The 27,664-nt window shown below is 42.1% G+C and overlaps 1 protein-coding gene across 1 annotated transcript; it reads right to left on the reverse strand.

Moving 5' to 3' along the window:
* Positions 1 to 199: 199 nt before the first annotated feature.
* On the reverse strand, positions 200 to 27,147 carry apln (apelin). The gene is made up of 3 exons (XM_049585880.1): positions 26,586 to 27,147; positions 8,461 to 8,633; positions 200 to 4,604 (listed from the first exon to the last, which is right to left on the reverse strand). Exons 1-2 carry the CDS (start codon positions 26,650 to 26,652, stop codon positions 8,467 to 8,469), a joined length of 234 nt encoding a protein of 77 aa, XP_049441837.1. The 5' UTR covers positions 26,653 to 27,147; the 3' UTR covers positions 200 to 4,604; positions 8,461 to 8,466.
* Between the last annotated feature and the right edge of the window lie 517 nt (positions 27,148 to 27,664).

Genomic DNA, 27,664 nt, shown 5'->3' on the forward strand with positions numbered 1-27,664 from the left:
AAAATAACTAACTTACCACCAACTTCGTGTTTAGTGCTAATTAGCACAATAGCATGCTAACACTCTAAAATGAGATGGTGACCATGGTGAACATCACCTGCTAAACATCAGCATGTTAGTTGTAGCACGTTGTCATTGACATTAACATTAATTTCAATTTCATTATTTTATTTACCAAAAAAACAAACATGACACAGTATTTTCTTAAAATAAGATTTTTAATATTACTTATTATCATAAAGATATATTTACACACTTTACAGAAATAGAAAATAAAAACACAAAGCTACGCATGAAAGGAAAAAATAAAATAAGTACTCCAAGAGCTAAAGCTTATCTTTTATAAATTAGAAACCAAAAGTTCAAATATGTACACAGTATTTCAACCATTTCTGATACACTTGTTTTATTTATTTATTTATGTCATTTATTTTTGCCCAGTTCAACATCAAAACAGAGACAGGGACTGTACATTTGGCCTGGTGAGTAATATGAGCACACACCATAAACAGAATATAAGTTTCAGGAGTAATACATTGTCTTTTAAATGGTATCTGCTTGAGACCTAGTAACACTGTTGCGATGGCATATTAGCCTACAGACTGCATCTCTCCTCAGATTGTTCTGAATGTCGCTGTTCTTGGACACAGTGGTTACATAGATGGAGAATGTGTCACAATCAAGGCAGGAGGGGCCTGTGCTATTCTGGGTGTAGGAAGTCTCATTTTGAGGCTCCAAGATAATGACAGATCTTAGTCATTTCCCATGGGAGATAAAATCTAGTTATCCTGTGGATTGCCCAGCCGGTGGAAATGTGTGAATGCATTGGATTGAATATCAGCCACTTGATCTTGCAGACACCCACTCTGAAGGCCAACATGATACAGTTTGATGGGCTGAGAGATTCACAAGGTAAAATCATGGAATGTGTTGTGTGCCAACTCTGTTTCCATTTCCACAATGAGTGAAATGTTTGAGTTCAGTGTCATTTTAAAGGAATTTTATCTGGTAGAGAACTGAGTATAGAGTGACAGTAGGATAAAGAAAAAATCAACAACATAAAAACCTTGTGTTTTTCTGTGATCTTTTTGTGGGGGCGGGGGGGTTGTGTCTATAGCTATTGGGATACAGAGATCAATGGCTAAGCTAATATTTTAAAACCTGCTGCTAGCTTATTCTCATCTCCACCTGTAACACAAATCTATCTCTCTGCTCATCCCCACTCCTTACACACTCCCAGCCAAATGCATTTGGACAAAAAGAACTAAACACAAAGGGGCAAGTTCTCAGAACAAACATTTTTCTACCAGGAAAACATGCTAACAAGTGCATAGGAACATTACTCAGGCCTTGTGATGGTCACAGAGAAGAGGAACTGGAGAGGAAACATTGAGAGGATAGGAATCGTTTCTCTTGTGTAAGCCTTGCTGGAAAAGACCATTAAGGAAAATGGTTTTGCTCCCCGAGCATAATGTATTGGTTTACCATTTCAGTTTGAGCCTGGACGTGCTTGTCCTTCCACACCACAAGGCCCATTAACCTGATGTGCAGGGGAGGGCTGTGGGCTATGATCTACAAGAAAAGAATGCCTGAAAGCTTTCACGTGTCCACGACATATTGTGCTGCAGACTACTTTTCTATTTTGTTACATCCACAAAAGATACAGCTTTTCACACTGTATTCAAAAAGTAAGCTTTGGACAACCAGCTAGACAAGAATCAGACAAAAAAATTGTCACAATACACTGGAAAACCATTCCATACCAAGAGACTCTTGTTTTCAGGGTGTATTTTTCCAGCAGCATAATGGAATTGCAAAAGTGCAGCCTTGCGAACCCATACAGAGAAGTTTTGGAGCAAAGCCACGTCTATTTGTTGGGACTAGTTGACACCGGAGGCTTTGGATCAGTGGGATATTTGGCTTTTGATTTTTTTTTTGGATTCAACTGATAACCAGACAGAGATTAAAAAGAGTACTTTACATAAACATTGGTTTGCTCTGGTCTCTGAAAGGGCAGCATGGCTGGTGCAGATGGTGAGGATACATTCATGAAGAACAGTGCGGATACAGACGTTGCTCGGCTCCGTAACAATAACTTCTGAGATGGGGAAATATTGATTTGAACCCCCTGTCATGACCCAGTCTACTTGCAGCATCCCAACTCCTGTGGCTTTGAACTTCCATCCCCAGCTCATATCTTCCTACTATCTTCCCCAATAATACATGAGACATCCTGAGCAAAGCTGTCTCACTCCCGAGGAGCATTAATGAAATCTACATCTCTGTCTGAGAGGGTATGAAAAAGTAATGGTGGAACTGAAATTATTACTCTTCACAGTGCCCTAGGATTTAATACATTTTTAATCAAGGTGATCTTGGCTGGGTGGATTACCACTGTGATTTTAGATGCTCTCTTAATAAAAGCTTCTCATGCTGGGACTGAGAAGACTCTAGTTTTTTATTATAATATTTGCATGAGACATGGCGAGAGGGAAAATGTGTTGGAAATCTAGGTTAACCTGCCAGTTGCTTATGTGGTCAAAACTGACTTGGAATAGGAGTCTTTGCTGATTGAATCGCAGTGGATTGAAATCAGATTTAAGAACAACTAGGAAATTGCACCGCACACCTAATACACAACGAACGATTGTAAGGTGGCTGCCCTACAGGTTACAGTCCTAATATGTTACATGGTTACACACTGAATCAGCGGGGGTTTGAGGATTGGAAAAGGGGGGAAGGGTGTGGTTTCAGTCTAAGCCAATTTAACAATGAGCTCAGACTAAGTGGCCCCGGCCAGCCTTGGGGAGATCCATCTGAGAAAGATTAACTCTAGGATTTAATGAGCGTAATGATCAAAGCCACGACCACCTGTGCTGTGGTAGGGCAGACTAGAAAGGCAACTGTATCCGACATAATGTGGGGAAAGGACTAGAAAGGACTGAATCTGGATACATGGCTATATTGGTGAATACATAGAGGGAGAGTAAGGAAATATACGAAAATATGCTCATATAAGCTTTAAATGTACTGTATGTTTGTGTTTTGTTAAATAAATGCACAAAATAGACTGCTCTAGTACAAGCCTCTATCACAGCACCCTGAGAAAAAAAGAAATAAAACTACTTAACACAGAAATAAACATAAACAGTAATATATTCCAGTATGATGGAAAAGGCATAGCATTTCATTAGTGAAAGATTTCGGTCAAAGGGTCAAACCAGCCTTATGCTGAATATTAAAACAGCCAGAGCACTAGTGGTAGGCTGATCATGTTGGCATATTAACTGAGCTGATATTTGCTTTGAAACTTCTTCTTCTTCTTCTTCTTCTTTTTTTTGGTCTAATTTAACTGTCCTCCTCGCTAACATTGTCTCACGTGGGATTTCTGTTTGCAGAAATTTAAAATGCATAATGTGTCAGTGTATCAAGACTTTAAACAAGAGGTAATGTGTTTCTCCCTAACCTTTCATTCCTTCGATCCTGGCAGCATTGTGGAGAAGGTTATTATTTGGCACTTCATTAAAAGGCGAGGCAGCCCGTCGGTGGAGCAGACTGCCCCTGCCAGTTAACAGTCGTGTAGAGCAGCTGCGCAGGGCAGCAGTGTGGTGAGAAGGCTGGGGATTGGGGACAGGATTGGGATTGGGATTTGGGGTCAAAGGACTCATCCAAGGTGGGACATGTTACAGTAACCTTGAGCGCGTCAGTAAACCCCCCCAAGGTGTTAATGAGTTCAGAAACACCAAAATAGCTTTGGATTAAAGAATCTCCTAAATGAAGGAATTATTCAGTCACTTAAATAGATTGTTTCGACAATATGTGCTCTCTTTTCAGTCCAACTTTACTTTGCATGTGGACGTACTGTCATTAGGAGGTACAAAGCACCATTAATAATGATGATTAAACAATGAATGTAATGCCATTCAAATGTCTTGCTCTTCCATTTTGAACACCTTGAATTCCTTTTCGCAGCAGACATCCAGAGTATCATTAGTGAACTTAATGTTGTCAACTGTTAAAACTGACATTGCCCTTCCACACAATCAGCGCCCTCTCCCGCTAGTAAAGCCGTTAAGTAGCTACACAGCAATGAAATCAGCGGCTGCAGTAACCTTGGATCTGAGAGATGGGAATACCACACCGTGGAGAAGTGACAGATGCTTTAAGACTCAGATTGTTTTGACCGGGCTCCCTCTCCACCACATGTCATGCAAAGTGTGTGAGACACTCAGGGAGATCGCTATGATTGGGCTCTATTAAGCAAATGATAGGAAAATTGAAAAAAAAAAAAACACTTGGGAGAAGACAGAGATAGATAAGTAGTGAGGGAGTGAGAGTAAGAGAAAGAGAGAGACAGAGAAATAGAGTCTGATAGCTCGGGCTCCATACCCCACCCACCCCCCTTCTCTGCCCCCAATTCCTTCTAGAGCTGAGGGTGAGCGGCTTGTCCTGATTTTTTGTGGACAGAGTTGCTTGAAGAACCAGCAGGTGCTATGGACATCACTCTTCAGGCTGGGCAAGCGTAGGCCCTTCGTTGCAAGGCCCCCCAAGGCAAAGGAAGAGCATAGAAATCAGAACCTGGGGGAGGGCGCTCAAAGCAGTGCCTGCAAAACAGGAAAACAACAAAAAAAAGTGCCATCAGCATGTTCTTTTTTCCCCTTAAAATCATTTCATGTGCTCTTCAGATATTTCAATTTCCTCTCCAATAAGGATGCCCCTCAGGGAGTTTCTAGCAGAGCTTTCACTGTGTTATACCCTATGTTATATCTTGCACCAGCTAGGAAACAGTAAAGATCCTGAACATGTTCCAACCAGATTTCATTGTCTTTGATGGGAAAGTGCAGCAGGGAGTAAGAAAAACAATTGTAGCATATCTCGCTGAAGAAAACACAAGCACATTATTCTACGCTCTGGGCACTGCATCTCTCCTTAACAATGAGGAAATCTTTTATCTTCCCTGGCCTTTTATCTTCTCCTGTTCTGTGATAATTTTCCAAGATTTCAGATGAGTAGTGCAGTAAGCTTTGTTGCATGACAACAAGCTTCATTCACTGATAAGAGTCTGCCTTTGTTTCAAGATGGCATATTTCCATGGTCATGTAATGCCCCTAGAGCTGATGTTCCGTATATCTAATCTCCATTGAGTTGTTGTTTGTTGTCATCCTTTGTGTTTTTGGGTCTGCTGTATGATCTCAGTGCAGCAGCCCCTTGAAGTCGCACTACATCACAGTCTGAGTGTACGGGAAGAGTTGCAGACCTGCAATGAAAGACTCATTCACTGAGCTTACTCACAGTCAGGGTCTCAAAGGGTTTTTCATAAATTCCCTCCAGCTTTAAATCTGTAATATCCTGTCGTCTTTTAGACTGTCACTGGCATGGCTTAGATCCAAGACTCGTAACGGCACGTTTGGATCTGAGTCTACTTTAAATGCTCAAAGAAGATGACCCGGGTCGCCATCTTTCTTCTCAGAGTCGCTCACATCTGGAATGTGTAATGATGAAAAGTCAGACTTTGCGTCAGGTGTCTGAGGGAATAAAAGATGAGCTGCTTTTGACACTGAAGTGAGGAGATGTTGCTAAGTAGTATAAAGTTGGTGGACTGACACTGTCAAGTTAATCATTGTTCTTAATCTCTACTCAAACAGCGCAGTAATTAAGTTCAGACCAATAATGACATATCCATGTACAGTCTGTCTGCCTACGAGTCGCACCAGCCCTCAGCTGGATGTCTCCATTGAACTCTAGCTTTGATCAAACAAAATGCATCTCCAGCTGCTTCCAGAAGGTGTTTTTCCCATCATCAGCTCAAAGTGAAGAAGAAAGCAGGACACGTGAGGAAAAACAGCCTTAAATCTCTTAGAGCACTGTTGGATGGGATGATACTAGATAAAAATTAATTCCTTCAGTCAGAATACATCAAACTGAGGCATACAGAACAAACTGGGGCCGAACTGTGAAGACCTTACTCCTTAGAGTAGAACTCCTTAGATCATATAATCAGTGACGGTTGGTAGCATTATCACTGAAGCTCTGTCTACAGGTATACAGATATTTTTGAAAACGGATATTTCCCCCTCCTTTTTTAAAAAAAAGAAATATAGTCCATGCAACCTTTGTTTTACAAAATATCTTTGTCCACACAAGAACGCAAAAAGTAACCTCAAACGCTCGCCTGCATTATCTGCTTTTAGCAGTCTCCCCTCATCACAAATGTTGTAAAGTGTACAGGCTAACGTTGCCTTTTTAAGGAAGGAAGGAGCTCACTTAAGCTAATAAGTGATGCTCTGGACATGCTGAAGTTTTACTTCCATTACTCATCAACAACAATCCCACACTGCAAAGTTTCCTACCATCTGCTGGTTCAACCGGGCCTGATCCAAAAACAAAGTTTCTGGTGGACTTTAAACCACAGTCGATGAGATGGACCAAATAACATTGAGCCTGAATTTGTGCAGCAATACTAAGCTTATGTGTAAAGTAGGCTTTAGACTAGCAGTGCTAACAAAACATTAGCAAGCTGGTAGTCCACCATTGTTGTTTCTAGCACATGCTCATTACACTAAGCAACAATGGCCATGCGTGAATTGAGGAGATGATGTCATTGTTTCTGTGTTTGCACAGATGTACAATATCTGAAGTTTTGAAAAATCTGCTAAAATATCTTCTTTTTAGTGACCCAAAACTCAGAGAGGCCAAAACTTAGAGGAAAATATCTGTACATGTGTAGACAGGGCCTAGTATGCTGCTAATGGACAACCTGATTCCCAGTGTGGTCAGGTTGAGTAAATTGGCATGTTAAGTGAGGAAACCCTTGAATGAGGCGAACTATGAACTCAGGAAGAATGAGAGGAGCCGGAGTGGGAAGCTAACACAAAAAGGAAATCTTCAGCGTGTTGTGGTTAAGGGGTGTTTGCAGAGACAGCATTGTGACTCACTGAGCCGTCACTTTTACAGAGCTTCACAACTTCCTGTAGCTCCCCGTATTTGTGGCCAGCATTCTGGCGCTGAACACTGAAAGCACTGACCACTCAACTCGTGGAGAGGATTCTCACATTTTATTGGCAGACTGAGGAAAGCTGGAGGACCCATGTTATCCGTCAAGTGCAGGCTGCCCTGGCTCGGTCCTTAGTCATTGTTTGCACCTTTGTGCTGAGCCTCTAGAAGTCTTTTCAAAAATATAAAAAAACTATAATAATCAAAAATTCGCTATAGATTGTAAAACCTCTGCGGCTGCTTTAGAGAAAAGAGCTTCCAAACGTCTAAAGCTTTGATCTCTTTTCCTTAAAACTGATTAACCATGCCCTGACACTCTCTGGCTGCAGCCCGCTCTCACTATGGCTTTAATTTATGGCGACCCTCTGCAGGTCAGTGTTGTATGGTCGGCACCTCCTGCGGGGATATTGTGTCTTGGTGAGTTTCCCTGTCTTTCACAGCGTCTGGGAGAGACATGTGAATGGGTCTTGTGCTTCTTAATGCAGGAACATAATTGTACTGCCCTCCATGCCCTCCATTCACAGAGATGTGCTAACATTAGCAAGTGCAGCAAGTGCAGCCAGAGTTTTAATCTGTGTATACTGTAAATTTCATCATCTTGTTTAATTAGTTGAAGTATGTTTTAGTTTCTCAATGGAGCTTGATATGTTTTTATAGAAATACAGAGTTTGTTATGGTTCAGAAAAGAAAACCAAACTCTGAAAAGGTGATAAGGAAAATATTTTCTCTGATTTTGGATAAAAGAGCTTTTACACAACGTCTTGTTTTACTTGACAGCAAGTTAAACATTCCTTCACGAGTAAAAGAGGTGCCACTAGGAAACCCAACTCTACAAAGTATTATCTTTGGAAAAAGGGGGTTTAATTTACTTAATCAGCTGGAGAGAAAAGATTTATGCTAGCTGAACTGACTCAAAGGTTCAGTTTCTAAGTATAACTGTCTCCCAATTGAGGAAATAAATGACGTAGCCTTAAAACCAATCTCTGTTGTACTATGAAAGCATGCAAGCTGGTAGGCTAAAGTCCAATAATCTGTTAAGACGTGCACTTATTTTCAGTGCCAACAATAACATCCTTGTGTTGGAGTTCAGTCTGGCTGCAGAGTTTCCAGTGTTCCTGTAAGAGTTCGAGTTTCCCATTCGTCATCGAAAAACATCCAAACTGATTCTGCCAACAAAGTATTTTAGGACTCAACTTCATATTCCTCTTAGAAATTCCTCTATGAAATTGTGTTTCCTCACTAGTCAGCAGTTATGTTTTAATATTTCGGGAAGTGCTTTTGCTCATATTCTCATGAGAAACAAGTAGCTCTGACTTGACAGAAAGTTGGACAGAAAGTTGGTCTGATGCAGCAAAGATAGACTTTCTCTGAGAATCGACTTGACCATGTTAGTATAGGTTTGATGCTGTGCTTGGCCAAACAAACAAACAATGAGCGTCTTTTCACCCTTGGCTGCTATAAACCCACCTTGCTCTAGAACGGCATGGGCCCCTTGTGGGAAAGACGTGGCCGTGGGCGTCTCCTCTTCCAGCCAGCTGGTCTGTGGCTCTGACCGGCCCTCGCAGGGTTTTGCTGGACCACTTTTCTCACCGTAGCCGCCTCTTCCAGCTCTCTGCCATGCTCCGTGGAGGCCATGGGACCTGGAGGACACATGTAGAGGAGAGACCAATTAGATGACCTCCCATGTAAATGTGTTTCGCAGCCTCTTCTCACCCACAGTATCACGTTTTGATTAGTCCATCAGTGCCTATGGAAAATGTGTAGCGAGATCTAAAGGGGGATCACAGTGGTAATGGATGAGGAAATAAGAGACATGTATAGATAAGTGTGTGTGAGAGTGTGAGAGTGTGTGTGTGTGTGTGTGTGTGTGTGTGTGTGTGTGTGTGTGTGGGCCTCTGTAAGCCCACCCAGCATTATAGTTCATCAAGCCAGTGTGGTGGAAGTGAAGCACAGCAGATAGACGAGAAACTCGAACCCTTGTGTCTCATGTCTCTGTCACTCTCCTTCAAGATTACAAACAGCACCAGACCTTGTGGAGGTGCATCCTGTCACAAGATTAGAGATGAGTTTAATAGCAGCGTGTACGTGTGAGAATGTGTGCGAATGTCTTGGGCGTGTGTGAGTGCATGTGTGTTTGAGAGTGATCCCAGATGTTCCCAGTCATCTCTCAATAAGTGTGGCCTGATCCCCCTAAGCCCCTCTTTTCCAAATGGTTTGGTCCACGTTAAGTGTCTCTATGACCTTTCAACCTATCGCAAACTGACACACCTCCTCTTGGTCCTCCTTTCTCATAATTTTTTTAAAGAAAGTTTTGCAGTAATACCTTACTTGTAATGGGATATTTAACATTGGTGATCTTTCACACTACAGCCAGTTATTTAGTCCAATAAAAGTTTAATAAGCACAGCACGACTTTTTATTCAGGAATGTAAAAGTGGTTACCTATCTCAGTGGTGAGTCATTGAATGTATAAGGGATAGGCACGTGTACTCGAGTACTCGATTTGGACATCTGTTTATTGTAAAGATTATTTGCCAAAAGTAAACATGACTTTAATATATTTTTTTTTACTATTTGAAATAGTTAAGATTTTATTTCACTGTAGAGCTGCGTGCAGTTTATTGCTTCGCTCAGCCTCAGTCTTTCTCTGTTTATCATGTGACCACTACTGTGGGAGTTTGCGCTCCCTGTCGGGGAATATTTAGTGAGAGTCCACCTGCACACAGACACCCACATGAGGCGGAGATGGTCCTTCAGTGCTGCGTCTAACTTATGCAAGCAACAGAACGTTCACAGATTTTTCTTTTGTTAACTTTGTATTTCTGGTTCAATAGGCTAATTCAAGCCAGGTTGTTAGATAAATGAATTTAAAATTGCACTTTTTTCCACATTGTTGGCCAATTTTTGAGTACTTGAGTACTGTGTAATGATTAAATGCAAGCACTCAGATATGGGAGTTACTTAACATGCCTACCCCTAGTGTGTATTACTCATACAGTGATGCATTTTTAATTTAAACAATGAACAATTAAATGTACATAAACTTTCATTTATCTTACAAAGAATGTAAGTTAATGGAGCTGTGTAGATGCGATTAAAAGGAACTCCCCACCTCCTAAATAACCACTTATTTCAAACTCCACACTTCTAGTTTGTAAGTTGCAAGACCAAGACTGACATAACTCTGTTGACATTATCAGTTTTTTTCCATGATTTCATTGGTATAATTGGCAGAGAACCCTTTTTACAGCGTACCTTTCTCATTTTTGAAAATTAATAATACATCCTATTGTCTGTGTTTCTCAGACGTCCTCAGACACAAACTAACCCCCTTTACTCAAAAGACACTACAAATCCCTTTGGGCATTTCCTATCAAAAAGCTGACTGACATCACTCACAGGGGGTCATGACATTCCTGTCTCCTCTTCTCAGAGACACTGGCACCATTTTTAGAATTCCCAAGAGAATGACCTTCCTCTGGTTTATGAGGACTCGGGGTGAGGACACAGCTTTAGATAAGTCAGCCTGTCGACTGCAGAGGTTTGGAAAAGCAGAAAGTATACTGAGGACAGCAGTTGAGCAGCTTACAAAAGCCATGATGATGCAGGGTTCCCTGGTTGCTTAAGACTGTTTTCATCAGTTAGTGTGTTTAGTTGTGGCAGAGTGGCGCTAATACAAGCTGTAATATGAACAAACCACAGCATTAAAAACCGTCTACTGCATTTAAAGTACTCACACTTCTCTAATAGCCAAGATCAACTTGTTTGAATGGAGGGCAGCTTGTTTCAAGAGCTGAATTCAGAACAACACCATTAGGAGCAAGGCAAAGTCTGTCTGCAGCCTCTCTTAATTATTGACCTTCAGCTGTGGCATATTGAAGACCTTTTAAAAGAACAACTCTCCATAGAAAAGGAGGAAAAATTGAAGTGTTTCTGGCCTTCGGGATTAAATAATGGTGAACTGCAAGACTCAGCTAGACAGCTTGTTGAATGTTTTCGATGTATATCCCTGAAATGCCAGACATCTCAAGTTCCACATCCACACTAATCTCCTTCCGCAAGCACATTACACACTATATTTGTGGGTGAACAGTGGGCTAATTCATTTGCAGCAGGGAAAGCCTCTGTTGCATATTTCCGCATCTAAAGCCCATCTTTGCCTCTAGGAGCACTAATCTGCGCATTATCCTTTTGTTATTGTTCCAGATACGCTGTGAATGAGGGACATTGACACATTCTGAAGGCTTTCAGCTCCCTTTTTTCAAATCTGGGAGTTAGATGTGAATATACTTAGTGTTTACGTATTATTGGGTGGTCACTGCTCTTTTTCACCCCTGAAACACTGTCAGCATTTATGCGCAGAACACACAGAAACACAAGGCTGCAGTCGCCATTCAAGGTGTTGATACGCAGGGCTGGGGAGTAATGGATTACAAGTAACGGTGTGCCATATTTAAAATACGAGTGACTGTATTCTTTTACAGATACTGTACAATTTAAATTGGTGGTAATCTGAATACAGTTACTGACATTAAAGATAGATTACTTGAAAGGATTACTTTATTTGTTTTTGTTTGGCTCTAACATGGTGTTTTAACTGAATGCAAAGCAAGCAAGCGTCAGTTTTTTCTGTTGGAATTAGAGCTTCCGTGATTAGATGGTCAAAGGATTAGTTGATTAAAAGAGCATTTATTGCCATCTATTTTGAGGATGGATTTAATAAACATTTTTCAAGCAAAAATGTCAAACATTTGCTGCCTACAGTCTCTCAAATGTGAAAAATTTCCACTCGTCTTCATCATTTATGAGAGTAAATGAAGATAATTTGAGTGTTGGAGTGTTGGTTCGACAAAAGAAGCAATTTGAAGACACTCTGGAAAAGTGAGATGAGTATTTTTCACATTTTTTGACCTTTTTCAGACCAAATGATTGGTCGATTATTGTGAAAATGACTAGTAGATTTATGAAAATAATTATTAGTTACAGCCCTAATTGGAAATGTTCTCATTGACTGAGAGTGACACAACGCTGCTGGTTTGAGCAGAACTTGTTTGTCTTTTGTTTTTACTCCTGTTGCTTGTTTTAAAAGCTGTTAATGGATAAAAAACGGTTGATATGTGAAGTTGAAATGGGGGGTTATCTACACAGCACCTCCTCATTTAACTACAAAAAACAAAATAAGGCTGCAGCTGGCTGGAGGGAGATTCCCAGGGAGCCGAAAGTTTGATAAATGACCACCGCTAATACATTCTATGTCATTTCCAACAAATATCATGATGTAAAACATGTGTCTGTTTAAAAAGTTCAAATGCAGAAAGAACAAGAACAAGTATGTGCCCAGCCCTTTAAAGTGATTGTGTCTTCAGTTGGGAACTTCTTGGCTATTGAGAGAGCTCTCATCACACTCATATCAGCGTTGTCAGTGTAGCCTACATAATGCCGTGATGTCTGTGTTGGTACACCAGGCAGCACACATGATGCAGCGGTATTCAACATATCCAGTCTATTCAGGTAAGCTGTGAAATAGCCTACACTCACCTGACACTGGAGTGATTACCTCTCTCTAAGTTCACACAGGTGTGTGTGTGAAGTAGAAGTAGGATTCGGTAGCCTACGTCATTGTTTATTCGCTAAATCTGTTTCCTTTGCCAAAAGTCGCATTTTCCTAATATCGATAAGCTGACTTTTCCACCTCCTCCAAGCGTAAAAACTTTTTTGCGATATTTCTGCCCTTTTTCAAATTTCTGGTGTTTCCTTTCAAGTTTTTTTCGCAATTGTTGAAAATGCGAATAAAAATAGGTGGATGGAAACCCACCTATTGTGTAAAATTCACATGAGGCACGGATTTCCCATAAACAGTTTTCAGTGTAGCCGCCACAAGACAATGGCAGAGGAGATGCACAGCCAGGACACCGTTGTGTGTTTTTGACCTGGGAAGTATACGACCCAGGCAAAGGAGCGAAGTATTCCAAAAGTTATCCAAAGTATTCAGAATACATTACTTAGTTTGAGTAATCTAGTTACATTTTAGGGCATGTATTCAATTATCTGTAGTAGAATGTGGTTTAAAAGTAACCCTCCCTGCACAGTGCTCAAAACAAAGTAGTTGGTACACTGTTTCATTCGACTAAATCTGAAGACAAAAGTTTTATCTGTTTCAAACGGTCACAGGTGGAGGTGAAATGAAAAGCCTGACATTATTTAAACAAGGATGTCGGTGCAAACTTCAGTCAGAATCTCCTCGAAGACATTCATGGTGTTGCACTCAGCTGTATGCATGAAAACACGCCAGCAGTAATTAGATGAAAAATTAAAAAAGTGCTTTAGAGAGAAGTTAAAATCCTACCTACTTTCTCACCTCCACACACACCACCGACTGCTGCACAAAGTGATTGTTGGTTTCGCAAAGTTACATAACCTGTCAGATGCACACACGTTGGGAAGGACACAAGCACTTAAGTTAAAGCATACTGGCACATTAAATGTCTCACAGTGATACCTGCAGTAACGACAGTGCTACACGGCACCCAACTGCAGCTCATGTTTGAGCGATGGCTAGTTTAAGAGGTGCTGCAAACACACGCATGGAGTTGCACTCAGTCGTTATACACACACACACACACACACACACACACACACACTGCAATGCGAGATGGTAAAGTAATTGTACCTCGGCTCACACAACTCATCTGCTGTTTCTCTCACAGGGTGGCTCAGGCTGTCATAACCCAGGTCCATAATGAGACAATTTAGATGTCTCCTGCCATAGCAAGCTGTCAGCCACTGCTCGGCACTGGGGCTTGAAGGGAGAACATCTCGTGATTCTCCTGACAAATCTCAACCCATCCAATCTGGCTACAGGATAGAAAAGTGTAATGAAAGCTGCTAAAAATAAGCCGGGCCCCAGTGATAACACTGGCAGTATAGATTAACTCTTGCAGCCTGTAGGGAGAGCATCTCGCTGTGACAGATATGACGTACAGCAACAGCTAGCATTGTGTCTCTACCCATCTGTGGAAGAGCTCATATAGATTGAATGTGGCAGCATCTGTTGCATCTGGATAAGAGCTTTTGATTGTTTCTATGGCAGGTTTATCATTGCTTAATGCATATTTCATCTCCATAAACAAGGATATTTCCGCTATCTTATTGCTCTGAAATTGGATCCAGTCTCTATAGTATCTCATTTGATCTTTTCCCATGAGAGATTCCTATGTTTACGTTCAGCTGGTAAAACAGTGAAATTGCAGGATAACATATGTCTTACAATAATAAGCTTCTTATCTCTACTTCTGGTGACCTTGGAGCTCTGGGTTTGCCCTCTTTCCAACAGATCTCAACACCTCTTCCCCCACTTGGTAATTCCCTAATTAAAGTTTAATAAAGGGGGAATTTCAGGAATGCCTGGTTATTGCAACTACTGCTGCTGCAGCCTCCTTAAAGAGACAGTTCACCCCAAAATCAAAAATGTAATGTTTCCTTTTACCTGCAGTGCTCTTGATCAGTCTAGATTGTTTTGGTGTGCGTTGTCGAGTGTTGGAGATATTGGCCATAGAGATGCCTGCCTTATGTTAAATGTATTTGAACATAAATGGCACTCAGCTTGTGGTGCTCAAAGGGCCAAAAAATGCATTTGAAAAACTCCACAGCAGTGTCTCTACTTAGAAATCCACAATAATCCACAGATCTTCTTGTGTGCAGTTTCATGAAGGAACAATTTTCCCAACACCCGTCAAACATATCACTGTACAGAAGGAAGCGTGCGTCTACTGCTAGCTCACCTAGCGCCACTGAGCTAGCTAATGTTACAGCTCAGGTAAAGAGGATGCCATTAAAGTTTCTATTCGTTATTCTGGAGAGAAGGCTGACATCTCTACGGCTGATACCTCCAAATGTCTTATTAAATCCCGACAGGTAATTATTAACAAAAAGACGGAATATATTTTAGATTTTCTTTACCAAAGTCCTTTTACAAACTAGAGGCTTTAACGTAGACCTCTGTTTGGGTAAAAGTTAGCTGCATTGCCTCAAAGGGACTTATTCTTTCAATTCAAAATACTGCTGTCAAATATCTTATAATGACCTTAACACTGCCTGTATAACTTAAGCATAACTTAAACAAATTAATTTTAAGATACATTCCCTACACATACCTGGGTGAGAGACACACAGAGCCTGCATTGTCAGTTTGAAGTGTAACAATCCTCATAGTTTGGAGAATAAACACTAGACTAGTGCTCACGTTGCAGTTCAGCAAGCTAGCCCTTACATTAGCTTACAACGTTAATGTCAACAATGAGATTCTAACATGTAAAATACACAACATAATCAGTTGTCACAACCTCCGTTTCGCTGTCATTATGTTGGCTTTGACATGCCAGTCACAACATTAATAAAACATAATAATTTAGCATGAAAAGGAAGTCGAGCAAAAGCTGCACCTACTGATCTCAAAACCAAAAGTAAAACAGACAACTGAAAAAAGAGACAGGCACTAAAAGAGAGGGTAAATAAAGCACAGACAGTATGGAGAAAATATCATGTTTGTTTCAGTAGAGACCCAAAATATAAGTATGAACCTGAAAATAAGCATAATAGGTCCTCTTTAAAAAGAAGAGGAGAGATAGAAGTGGTCAGGCAGAGAGTAGTTGACAGTGTCATGGACTGGCCAGTCTCCAGACTAATGATGAATAGCTGGTTGCCTGCTCCCTGATTCCCCGCCCTAGTTTCCCCACCACCTCCTAAGGTGATATCTGTTATGTTGTGTTTTTCAAATGGCCGGCTCTCCGTCTTATTATGGCCCAGCGGAAAGTGGAATACTGACAGCTTATCCCTGTTGATGCTGCAAAGAGTCCATCAGTGGAGCCTGGAGAGATTTACATCTTCCAGCACTTGTCCGTCCAGTCAGGGAAGAGAAATGGCTGTCCTCTGGTTTAATGCCAAGTTCATCAACTGCCCTCATGGCTGGCAGGAGCAAACTGTATATCACAGCGCTCAGTGTCAAAGCAGGAACACAGACAGCATGGCAAATGGGCCAGAGCTGCTTATTAATAGTTGTAAAGCTGATTTGTGTGTATTGACTGCCAAAACGACCACATAACAAATGTCTGCACTTGTAAATGCAGCCACAGCATAATGGTTTTTCTGCCACTATGACATAAGAGATTAAACTTTACCAGCCTGCGAGTCTAACTGTAGCAACAAGTAAGCACAGGGCTGTGTTCACGGTTTAGAAGCTGTTGCATCAAATGTAAACATGCACAGTCAAGCATGGCCACCAAAATGTAATCCTTGCTGCGTTTAATTTTCTCTGTGTTACTGCAAATTGATTTGCTGTCCTCTTGAATCTTATTTGTTTGTTTACTCGTCTTGCTCATCTCTCACAGTCACACTGATTATGAATCAATTGCGTGCAATCTCATTGATCCATTTTCTCGGTTGGCTGAGCGTCTTGAAAACATTTCATCTCTCCTCTGTTTCATAACTGTCCCTACATCACTTATCTGACATTTGTGCACCATAAATCTTGCTCATTGCATTTTGTGCAGGTGCATCTTGATGTCTAAAGAACAGCAGGATGGGAACAATTCAGTACTGAAATAGGAGGCGTTAACCCCACATGTGCCACGCAGTTTGATTCTGCTTTATAACTTGGCATCAACAACCTCATAAATGATCAAAGTTGGATTGGTAGTTTCTTTCACAGGTTTCTGGGATGTATTTTGACTTGCTATAACATTATTCTTTGGATGGTTGGTCGGTTCATCACTTTGGTACAGACTCAAATATCTCAACAACTATGAGATGGATTGACATGATATTTCGTGCAGAGTATCTTGTTCCCCAGAAGATGAAACCTACTGACTTTGGTTATGCTCTGAGATTATTAAGACATATAGTGCAGACTTTAATGCTCCCATCTGGATGAAATGTAAAGATGTTGGTGATACCTTAACATTTACAATAGTGGTTTAATTTGTCTATTTGTTTGTAAACTTTGCTATTGATATTCCTGTCATCCTCCTGCCAGCCTCAGCTTTTCTTTGTGTTTAGTGCTAATTAGCAAATGTTAGCATTACGGATGTTAATGTTAAACATTGATCAGTGAACCACCGTGAATGTTTTTGAACGGTTACACATCGATCTATAGGTACATTGTGCTACTCTTCAGTTTACTGCACTGCGTACAACCTGGTTCTGGTAGGAGCTAGCTAGCTAGCGTGCTCACCCTCTGGTCTTCCGCCAGCTTACCCTGTTAAGTAAGTGTTGACGATGCTACCACCATTGGCAGTGTCAGCACAGTTTGTGATGCTAACATAGTAAACAATGCTAAAAGGGTGGTGCGAAATAAAGTTGCCTACTTCCTGGGGCGAGCTGGGGGCAAAATGTTTTGTTTTAGCTGGATTACTGGATTGTAACTGGAATGTAACTGGATTACAATAACATTTATTTTGTAATTTCATTACATAGCATGTTAGCATTGCCATTGTGAGCTTGTTTGCATGCTGATAGTAGCAGTTATCTCAAAGCATGACTGTAGCCTCCCCGTATTATTTCTATCTGAACTTTCTGTTAGCACTGTGATTGGACTGAGCCCCAGTTAAAGCTTGCCCTCTTTTTACAGTTACATGTCATGTTCACATAGCATGAATGATTCCTTACTAACATTTTCCAGAGTAATGGTGGATTGGATTTCTCTTGCAAAAACAAACCAAGCACTTAAACATTAATGTAAAGACAACAGCATTATGTGTGTCTATATGGGAGGTAGTTGTAGCTCATTATGTGAGTGTGTAATCCTTATGGGTAACAGAGCAATATTTGTGTTAGTGGGAGAGAGGAAGAATAAATACCCTGGTGTGTGTAGCCATGGTTATTACCATGACGTTGGAGGAGCAGGCCTGCTGTCTCCATCGTGTGCCTCCCTCCTTCATTCACTAAAAGTAGCTTTAGCTAATGAATCCTTCTATAGCATGCCATTACCACAGACATACTAACCCACACAGCCAGACAGAGACATGTCATGGCCAGAGATGCTTCCCACTGCATAAGCACATTAGGGGATCAGGATTATTTAGCCATGGATGAGATGTGTTAATTGTGCCAAATACAAGCCAAACATTCTTTTAACCTAGAATAAGCCCCAACCCTGCTACAGCATCGTACTGGGGATTTGCTCGCTCCCTGATAGCCTCACTACACATTCATCCTGCACATATGGAATGATGCCTAACTAAAGGAGGCAGTCCCTTGTTGTTCAGCTTTCACAATCCAACATTTAGTGTCGGAAATGCTGCTTATCGCATGCCTACCAGTAAGTCTGGGCCTTGGCAGAAACTGGTACCAATTGCTTGCCGACTTTCAGACCACGTTACCATGGCAGCCACCATGAAAGGCGCTCAGTTTGGAGCAAAAAGAATGACATTGTCAGCTGAAATCGACCAGGTTCTCAATTTACAGATTTCACTGCACACAGTCTGAATCCCTGATCAGCCCTCTGACTGTGACTGTGATGTTTTTAACCTCCTCTCTGGGCCACCACACTTGGCCTCTGAGTGTTCCTCTCAGGGGGGGTTTGTTTTGGTCGTGAGCACTTTCTTTTATTTCTGTCAGGGACTGTTTGATATGCAGCATTGTTGTGCTGTGATAATGCTAGGCTTGTGGCTGAGTTGAAGGCTGGCTTTGTCTACACAAACTCCAGTGAGGAAACCAAAGTGCATGAAAAGTTGCTCCCATTACTGCAGCATTTAAACTTAACCCCTTGTCCACCCAGCTCTGAAAACAACCCCCCACTCTCAGCGAAGGTTCAGAACAAATTAAAAACAAACTGTGCAGCCCTCTAGTTTCTGGCTTTCTGCAGATGTCCCTTTGAGTCAGCCAGCCGCCTGTGAAGTGTGGTGCTATATATGCTCCTGAATTAGAGAGTGTATGAAATGATGAGGTGTGAGACTGCGTACTCTGCTATGATCAGAGCGCTGTGAGTTCAAAGGGCCGGCAGCAGCATTGAGCCAGCTAATAAAGCCACTGACTCCCCTCACCACTTGACTGCCTGTTGGTTTATTCACAATCCCACTCCAGTTGAAGGGGTGAATTTGTGGCTACAAGGTTACTGCAGGTTGGAGCCTACTGAACACGAGCAGTCAGAGAAGCAAACATAATATAACTCCAAAGGGAGATTTCTTGTCGTAACTTTTCTCGAGGAGTGTCAAAACCGAGGGCAGGAGCAGGAGAGATGCTGGTGCTACTGTTTCCGTTCACAGCAGCAGGCTAAATCTCTGCACACGGCAGGTACAGTAGGTAGGTAAGGCTACCAACCATTGCCCTAATCTCCAGAGATTGCATGTCAAGGGCAAAGGGATCCTCCAACCATCCGTTTCCATGGGCACGCTAATCAGATGTGAAACACAGCCCCCTCCCTCTCCTGTGTCATCACTCCCCCCATGCTGTGAACCTGCGTGCCTTCTCCCATTTTTAATGTGGGAGAAAGAGAGAGACAGAGAGTGAGAGAAACGTCACTGTGCAGGGTTCACTGCAGCTTTTAATGCCTGAGGGGGCCATCGCTTTTCCCCATAGCATATACGGTACTATTAAAGGAAGAATAGCAGCAACATTGCATCAGACTGTGTTACCTTTCAACCATAAAGAATGAAAAACAGTGGCTCCCACACTTCAAGCCTAGCTGGATAGATTTATTCAACAAAAGGTGTCACTGTTTGATATATTGATCAGGATATGGCAAATATATGCTGAAAAACATATATCAACAGCAACTGTATGTAAAACTAGTGCAAGGAAGGTTAAATGCTTTGTAGCACAAAGAGCAACACTGCAGCATAGACATAAAAGTGTCTCTAGTAATACACAGACACACAATGAATTCGACAATGATGCATTTTTTATGATATATATAAGAGGGGGATTTCTTTGTTCTTTGTTTTGCTTTTAACTTTTAACTTTACTAGCATAGTTTTTTATTCATCTATAAAGCTTTGACACAGATGCTTCCACCCTGTGTTTCATACCTTGTAACTCTGAACTCACACAATCTTGGTACTCGCTAACAGAATAGGTTGTTGTTCCACATTTCCTTCATCAGAACTGAACTAGGAAAACTGTCATTCTCCCACAGTGCACATTATACATGGAATCATCTGCAAGACCTTAAACTTTGACTCTCTGCCACCATTACGGCTGTTTAAATGCCTTATTTCAGATCTTGTTTTAATTGGTTGTAAATGCTGTTAACTACATCTACTCCTTAGCAAGTTTATTACCCCGTATTTCACCTTTTAGCTGTAATACATTTGTTTTTATGTATGATTTTGTTTCTTTTTAACTGGTTTGCATGTTATCTGTTTATTTGATCTTATTTTAGGTTTGCTTATTAATTGTTTATTCATGTCTGTTAATGCTCGGCATCATTGAAAATAATTGGCTTCCTCAGTTGACTTCCCGAGTCTTTAATAAAGGTTTGAATGAATGAATGAACTTGTAGCCCATTTAGATTATGTCTAATGAAAAGTGTCTGCTAAAACAGAGTTTTATTATTTATGTACTGAGCATATGGTGCGCAGGAGAGAAGCATTCCTGGCTTAAAGTTATGCAATGAAATATAGTAAGCAGTTCTGTCACATGTATTTAGTGAAGACATAAAATTCATGAGGATTTTTACTGACAGGTTCGGCTGCTCTGCTGCAGGTGAGCTAAAGTTTAGTGTTTATTGGCCCTCTGCGTTAACAAGGTTTTCATCAGCTGCTAGGATGAACCGTTTGCCTGATGTGGAAGCGTGTTTATGAATTCCCTATATTGTTTTGCTCTTCTATTTTTACAAACATCTGTTCATGTTCAAGGGGCCCTGAGAGCAGGGCGGCCTCTCCTGAGCAGTGTATGAGGCAGAGGGACACAGCAAGGGGCCCTGTCCTGATCCAGGAAACAGCCTGTGGGGAGATCCATGCTATTAGTCAGTGGCATATCATTTGATTGACCAATGTTTAAGCGTGGACCTGTATGTGTGAAATAGTCTCCCAGGGAAAGTAACATTTGTGATCAAAGACGGAGCGATTGTGATGAATTATGGATGATTTCATAAATGAATGATTTCTGTGTTGTCACCGAAGGGCCCCACTTCTGTGGAAGATGGAAGAGATGTTACATTTTCGAGCATTTCAATTACAGGCGAGAACATAAGGTGCATGACAGTTTGAAACCACATGAGGTGCACCGCAACATCCTATAATTCTCTGAGAATAAAGTGACGTGCACATCCTGTTGCCTAAGGCTTGGAGTTTAGGCAGATCCCAGTGGGGGCGTCACTAAATGAACCCAAAATCTACTAAGTCCCTGTACACCATCCATAGCCCCAATCCACACTGCCATCCTCACAGCACTGAAATCCCTTGTCTGACTTAGAACAGCCTAACAACAGCCAGCTGTGCAGCGCTTTTAGCCATACATTATATGAAATCTCTCTGATCCATGATGGCGCCTATAGAGGCTTGACGTTAATGGTGACAATACCCCAAACCATATTCATCTGATTCTCTCACAAAACGTTTTAGCTGCTGTGAGTATGAATTTCTATCACAAATGACATCTCTAAAGCAATATGCAGAAGTCATATTTTTCCATTCTGGGTTCCTACAAATTGAGCATGAAAGTAATTAAAGCACCTGCATTCCTAAAGACCACAATATTTATTCTGCGGTCTGGCAGCCCGTTAATAAAAATGTCCATTTAGATCTTGATCAGGAATCTGATCTGCCGGGACTACCGCTATAAATGTAACACTTAATGTTCAAAAAGAGAGTCATAAATCACTTTAATATTGGTCACTGGTGGAAAACAGAGCGGTTTTTGAAAATATCTGGCTCTAATTAAGTTGTAAGGAGTGCCCCGGGCCTGAGGATAAGGTCTGGTGATCACATGAGGTCTGTTTAACACAAGACCTCCTTCCACACCCCCACCACCCCAAACCTCCAGGTTGTGCCCTCAAAACTCAAAGGGGGGTCTGGCCGGCAACAGGCATATATACATAATGAATCAGAATGGAGTCAGAATTTAATTTACAAATCATTTTAGTATATAGCCGAACAGCCGTGAAGTGTCATTAGTAAAGATGGACAGGATCACCAGCTGTGAGTTTTTAGATGTAGCCGTGACTTCCTCTTCATTGGAAAGCTTACACAACCTCTCAGCTCCCAGATAGCCTCTCTTCCTGTCCGCCCTTTTTTTTTTCTGTCCCTTGGCCCGTCTTTTACTCCCCCTATTGCTTTTTTTCCCCTTCACTGCATTCGCTCTCAAGGGAAGATCTAAGTGAGTAGATTTATTCATTCAAAGGGTTCTGAATTACATTACAGCAGCCCAGCAGTCACATATGCCAAAGTCTTCCAACAGCTGAGCTCTCTGGGGAGTGTTCGCCCAAAGGTTAGCCTTATATCCCTACCAAATGAGTTATGATTTTTCACTAAATCTCTTCCTCAACTCCCACCCACTCCAGAGCAATTGTGGGTGTCATTCACCAAGCTCATGTTGGGTGATATTATACAGATGTGAAGTGGTTTATCACAGAGAGCCTTTAAAAAAATCTAATTGAAACGTACATACAGCTACACTGACATGCATTCTGTGAACCTTACAGGGGTGGGTGCTATGGCTAAAATCTTAATAATTGTATATCATAATAAAGACATATTTTGATCAAAATGTTAATAGATTAAATATTGGTCCAAAATGTCTGTTTTTGACTGATCCAGAAAATTAAATACCTAACAAATAAAAGTACTTCATCACATACATGTCCTGCTACCACAGTGAGCTAATGCCATCAGAACTGGAAGAACTGAAAGACGTCCCGTTATTCTGACTTGGGAGGGTTCAAGCCTTATTCCAAGATGGCTACCCCCACTGCTAACCTTGTAGACACACCATTTAAACAGCTTTAATTTGCTACTTTTGCAATATTTGTGGTGGTTCGCTAACAAGTGAAACCAGGTACAAACAAATTGCTCCTTTGAATTAGCTACATGGATTATATTGGTATTAATATTGGATTTTATTTAGATGTACTGCAGCTTATTGACCTGTCCTGATATGATTCCCCCTTGGCTGAACAACATGACGTGAAAATGACATGCAGTAATGTATCCAGAAATATGAAAGGGTTAGCTTCCACACTATAAATAGTATGGCAAGCTGACAGATTTATATCATCTCACATTATATACTGTCAAACGCCCACTCTTAAACCTAGACAGCATGGATATGTACTGTGTGGAACAACTATTTAAAAGCTAAACAAGAGACAGAGCAACAAGAGGCTAACAAATCCCTCTTTACTCACATCCCAAACACAACTCATGGAGTGTTTAGTGTGTGTGTGTGTATGTGTGTGTTGTCTGCAGCAGATAAACTCCACTGATGCTGCAGGCTGCTGGCTCTATTTCCTCGTAATGCTGCATGAAGAGGAAATCCAGGTTCCTCATGAAAAGGATTTCATCTGACCCTCTGTGTGTGTCTGTGTGTGTGTGTGTGTGCATGTGTGTGTGACATAAACCCAGCTGGTGCTCACAAGCTCCTGTGCCTCAAAAAAAAAGAAAAAGAAAAGGCTCTGTGATTCTCCATAATCCCGTAATAACCTTTCCACTGCTCCCCCTTTGACACAAATGTTTGCCCACTGTTATTATGTTATGCCTGGACATCTGGAAAAGTTTAGCAGCTTTTGTTCTCTCCACGACCACCATAATCACGTCCACAGGCACAAACACCTTCTTTACGTTAGAAAACCTGGGATTATGATTTAAAGCTTCCTGGTTACAGTTGGTTTAGATCTTTACATGTTGTTAACAAAATAATCACACCGAGCAAGGTGGCGTTTTATGCCTCGAGGTGCTTTAATGACTGGCTGCATGTACTGTAGGCCTCCTCTTTTTGGCTGTACTTTGACCCGTAACATTTGGTTGAACATGTGAGCGTGGCGGGCTTCAGTACAGTATGCATGCATGATGGTGCCACAGAGCAGCCAGCCCCAACAATACATCAAAGTTTAATATGGAATAATAGCACTGCTGACAGCTCTCATAAAATCGCCCCCCTTCCCAAGCAGACGATTTCTCTGCCAGATAATGGCTCTGATCCGGGCCTCGTGCCCCATTCACACTCACAACTGGCTCACCTGTTCAACCCAGGCCTCACAATTACACCCTGTGTGTGTGTTTGTGTGTGTATGTGTGTGTGCGTATCTGAGCCAGCTGCTATTGTTTTTATCCAGTGCATCCCTAGGTGCAGATTGGCAGGGTGTTTTCATAGTGGGGAAAAAGGAAGCTTTGATATCTTCCACAAGGCTGTGACAGAGAATGTTTTGAGACTGTTTATATACCAGTCTTAAGAGTTACATGGGGAGGAAGAGTGATCGGCCTCAGGATGAATTATGGATACCACATGTCTAAAGCTGGAGCCCACTCTTGAGCCAGAGTGCTTTTCAAGGATGGGTAATTGAAGTGCGCTGCTAAAGGATGCTAATATTACATGGAGAAGGCCACAGCAGCTCTTTTAGTGTACTAAATGAATATTGTAAGTAGCATTAGGTTGTTGAGTTGAATTGCCTGTTGCACTAGGACTTCTTGCTAATATGCAAATGCATCCATAAATACAATCATGCACACTTCCCCACCCTATAGCAGTCAGATTCAGCTCTATATTCATTGCTTCCTGCAAGTGCACACACACATGCTGTCTCTGTCTCACTCTCTGTGCATCTTCTCTCTCAGACACACACATGTCCACACACAGATGCCTGAAAGAGAGAGAAAGCCCACTGAACTGGAAAAGCGTTTGTCTCAAGATGAAAGGCTTCACACCCACTGCCTACATGCAGAGCCTCTTCCGACACCTTCCCGCGACAGCGCATACTGTAGCAGAGGCTTGTGCTACGCAGACACACTCCAGCTAGCATCCCTCCCCACACCCATCAACGCCGCAACACACTTGCATCCCCTCCTCTCTTTCACTCCCTTTCTCTCTCTTCCTCTATGTCAATGGAGCTCTGATACTACAGTAGCAACCAGGGAACAGAGAGGCACATAAGCGGCATGACTTGAACAACGTTGAGAAGGATAAGCTCCCATGAAAGCCCGAGGCACAGCAGCCTTGTTTTCCCCGTCGCTGGTGTAGCACGGTGGGCTCTCAGGCGTGGAACATGCTTAGCCACACGCAGGGCGTGAAAAACGACACTGACCATGATGCTAGATAATTGCTTCCCATTTACTCATGTGCTGAGAGCCTCAGACAAAAATAGCATGTCGCTGTAACGAATGTGCTGGGAAGCATGGGAACTGTGAGTGCTGTGGCCGTGGATCGATCCACAGAGTGGACAGCATCTAGCAAGCATAAAGTCTACACAGCATCTTACAACCACAGTCTATACAGCACCTAGCAACATAAAGCCTATACAGCATTGTACAGTAAATATTCCAAGGCCTATATCTTCTAAGATGTAGTGTAGACAGCGTCTTATCATCATAATGTGTCCTACATCTTTTATCTTCTGTGTTATACAGCATCTTCCACATGGATTAAATATAAACACAGTGTGTCTTCTGAGCCACTGTAGTTGGTGGGTGGGTGATAATCCCAAGAATGGTCCAGACATTTACACAGGCCTAAGTGTTGTTTTTTCACACCACAATGTTACCTGCATCACATCTGCAGACTGCCCATCGGTCTCCAAACTAAACCCCCAGCCACATTTCTCAGAACCCATTTACTCCCATGAGCCACCAGAGACGAATAGCCCTGCCCCTGTGTAATTGTCCCAAGCCAATGTTTTTGTTCCAAATATTAGACATTTTAGGTCCACACTGGAATTGATATCTAGTCCAACAATGGCTCCAGAGACGCAGCAGCACTTTACGGAAATTTACTGTGACAAGGAATCAAGACTGAGCCCCTCAGGAGACGATCCATGCATCTGGGATCTGTGTTCCCCTCATTGATGCGTACAACAATTACAGTCCTCATTATCATCACCACAGGAGGCACGCACACATATATAGGTGCTGTGTTGCCCCTGCTGCACAATCACAGTCATGTAATAATCATATAGCACTTGGGTCAGATGGAATACATCAAGCCATAAATTAATCTGATTCACTCCACCTTACAGAACATGTGCCATGCATATCTTACATTTCATAACAGCCACAACAGTCACCCATACATCCAGCGTTATCTATCACTCAGGCATAGCTCCACACATGAATGTCCATCAACAAAAACCTCTTAATATTTCATCTCCAAGTCTTACAAGCTTACATCAAGGTAAGGCAGGGAGGAAAAAAGGATCAATCTAAGCTAGAAACCACATTCAAGTTTACCATAAAAGCCATGGCAGTACAATAGCAGACAGTATAACCACTGCAGTGCAGTACTGTATACAGCCAGGTGCTGATATTCCTGCCTTTTAGAGCCCACACAAGGCTAACCATGCTGGGTTACTGATCAACTACAGATGCCTGCACGAGCACAAGGCAAACAGAGAGAGAAATAGAAAGCAGAGGGAGACGACCGGCGACGAGGCTGGCCGCTCCTGTACTCACCAGCACTGGCAGAACACAGCAGAGACACCAAGAGCACAATCACCAGCGTCAGGATCTTCACATTCATTTCTGCACTCCCCTCTGGCTCTCCGCTAGTCACTCGCTGATATACTGTAGTGGTGTGTGTGTGTATGTGTGTGTGTGTGTGTGTGTGTGTGTGTGTGGATGGGAGGGAGGGAGAGGGGGAGAGAGAGCAGCTGAGCGAGCAAGAAAGAGAGAGAGACTGTTTGCTGTTTGCTCCCCTGTGTGTGTATGTGTGTGTGAGAGTGTGTGTGAGAAGTGAGTGTGTCAATTTGTGGGAATATGTGTGTGGTGGCTCCCTGACTGTGCCTGTGTATTTGTCTTAATACGTATTTGTATACGAGTGTGTGACAGCGCCACTCCAAGACTGAAGGCACGTCTTTATCTGAGCTCTCCCACGGAGGTGTGTGTGTGTGTGTGCGTGTGTTTCTTCTTTTCTTCTGTCAGAAAACCGGCAGCATGAGCCAAGTTCAGTGGAGCTGTGAATGTGCTGGAAGTCAGCTTGCAGGTCTGTCTGTCAGCGTGTGTCTCTCTCCGTGAGAGTGTGTGTGTGTGTATGAGTCTAGTTGGTCATGTGGCTTATGTATCATTGACTCTGTGGGTCAAGGAAAAGCCCCCCTAACACCACCATCACCCACCCTCTCCACCCCTTTTCCACAAACATGCAAGTGCACACGGCTGAGGGAAGAGAGGGAGAGCGGTAGCAAAGGGAGGGAGGAAAAAGGTGGGGGGGGGTTGGGAGGTGAAGGGTGGGGGTGTATGCAGGTTTATGATAATACTCAAACAGATGCTCTTGTTGAAAACTCTTTGAATTGCAAGCGGGGCAGCTTGCCAGGAATCCAGGAATCAAAATACCAGCTTATTAGGGGAAGTAGATGAAAGAAGGGAAGGTGTGAGATGAGGTTCATGCTTTCCTGCTTTTGTATCTACGCCAGCTGTATGGACCTTTCTTCCTCACACTATTCTTTACCCTCTGTGGCGCTGAAGGTATGGCTTAAATCATTCGCGCTGTTTGAAGTTAGCGTCCGTGACACTGGGAGTAACCGCAGGAAAAAACT

Source organism: Epinephelus fuscoguttatus, linkage group LG9 (assembly GCF_011397635.1).
Source record: "Epinephelus fuscoguttatus linkage group LG9, E.fuscoguttatus.final_Chr_v1".
NCBI lineage: Eukaryota > Metazoa > Chordata > Actinopteri > Perciformes > Serranidae > Epinephelus > Epinephelus fuscoguttatus.

Bases quoted from the DNA above. Each gene is read 5' to 3' on its own strand.
- apln (XM_049585880.1), bottom strand. From the start codon at position 26,652: ATGAATGTGAAGATCCTGACGCTGGTGATTGTGCTCTTGGTGTCTCTG. The intron at 8,634-26,585 runs GTGAGTACAGGA...TGTGTCCTCCAG, and splicing joins GCTGTGTTCTGCCAGTGCTG to GTCCCATGGCCTCCACGGAG.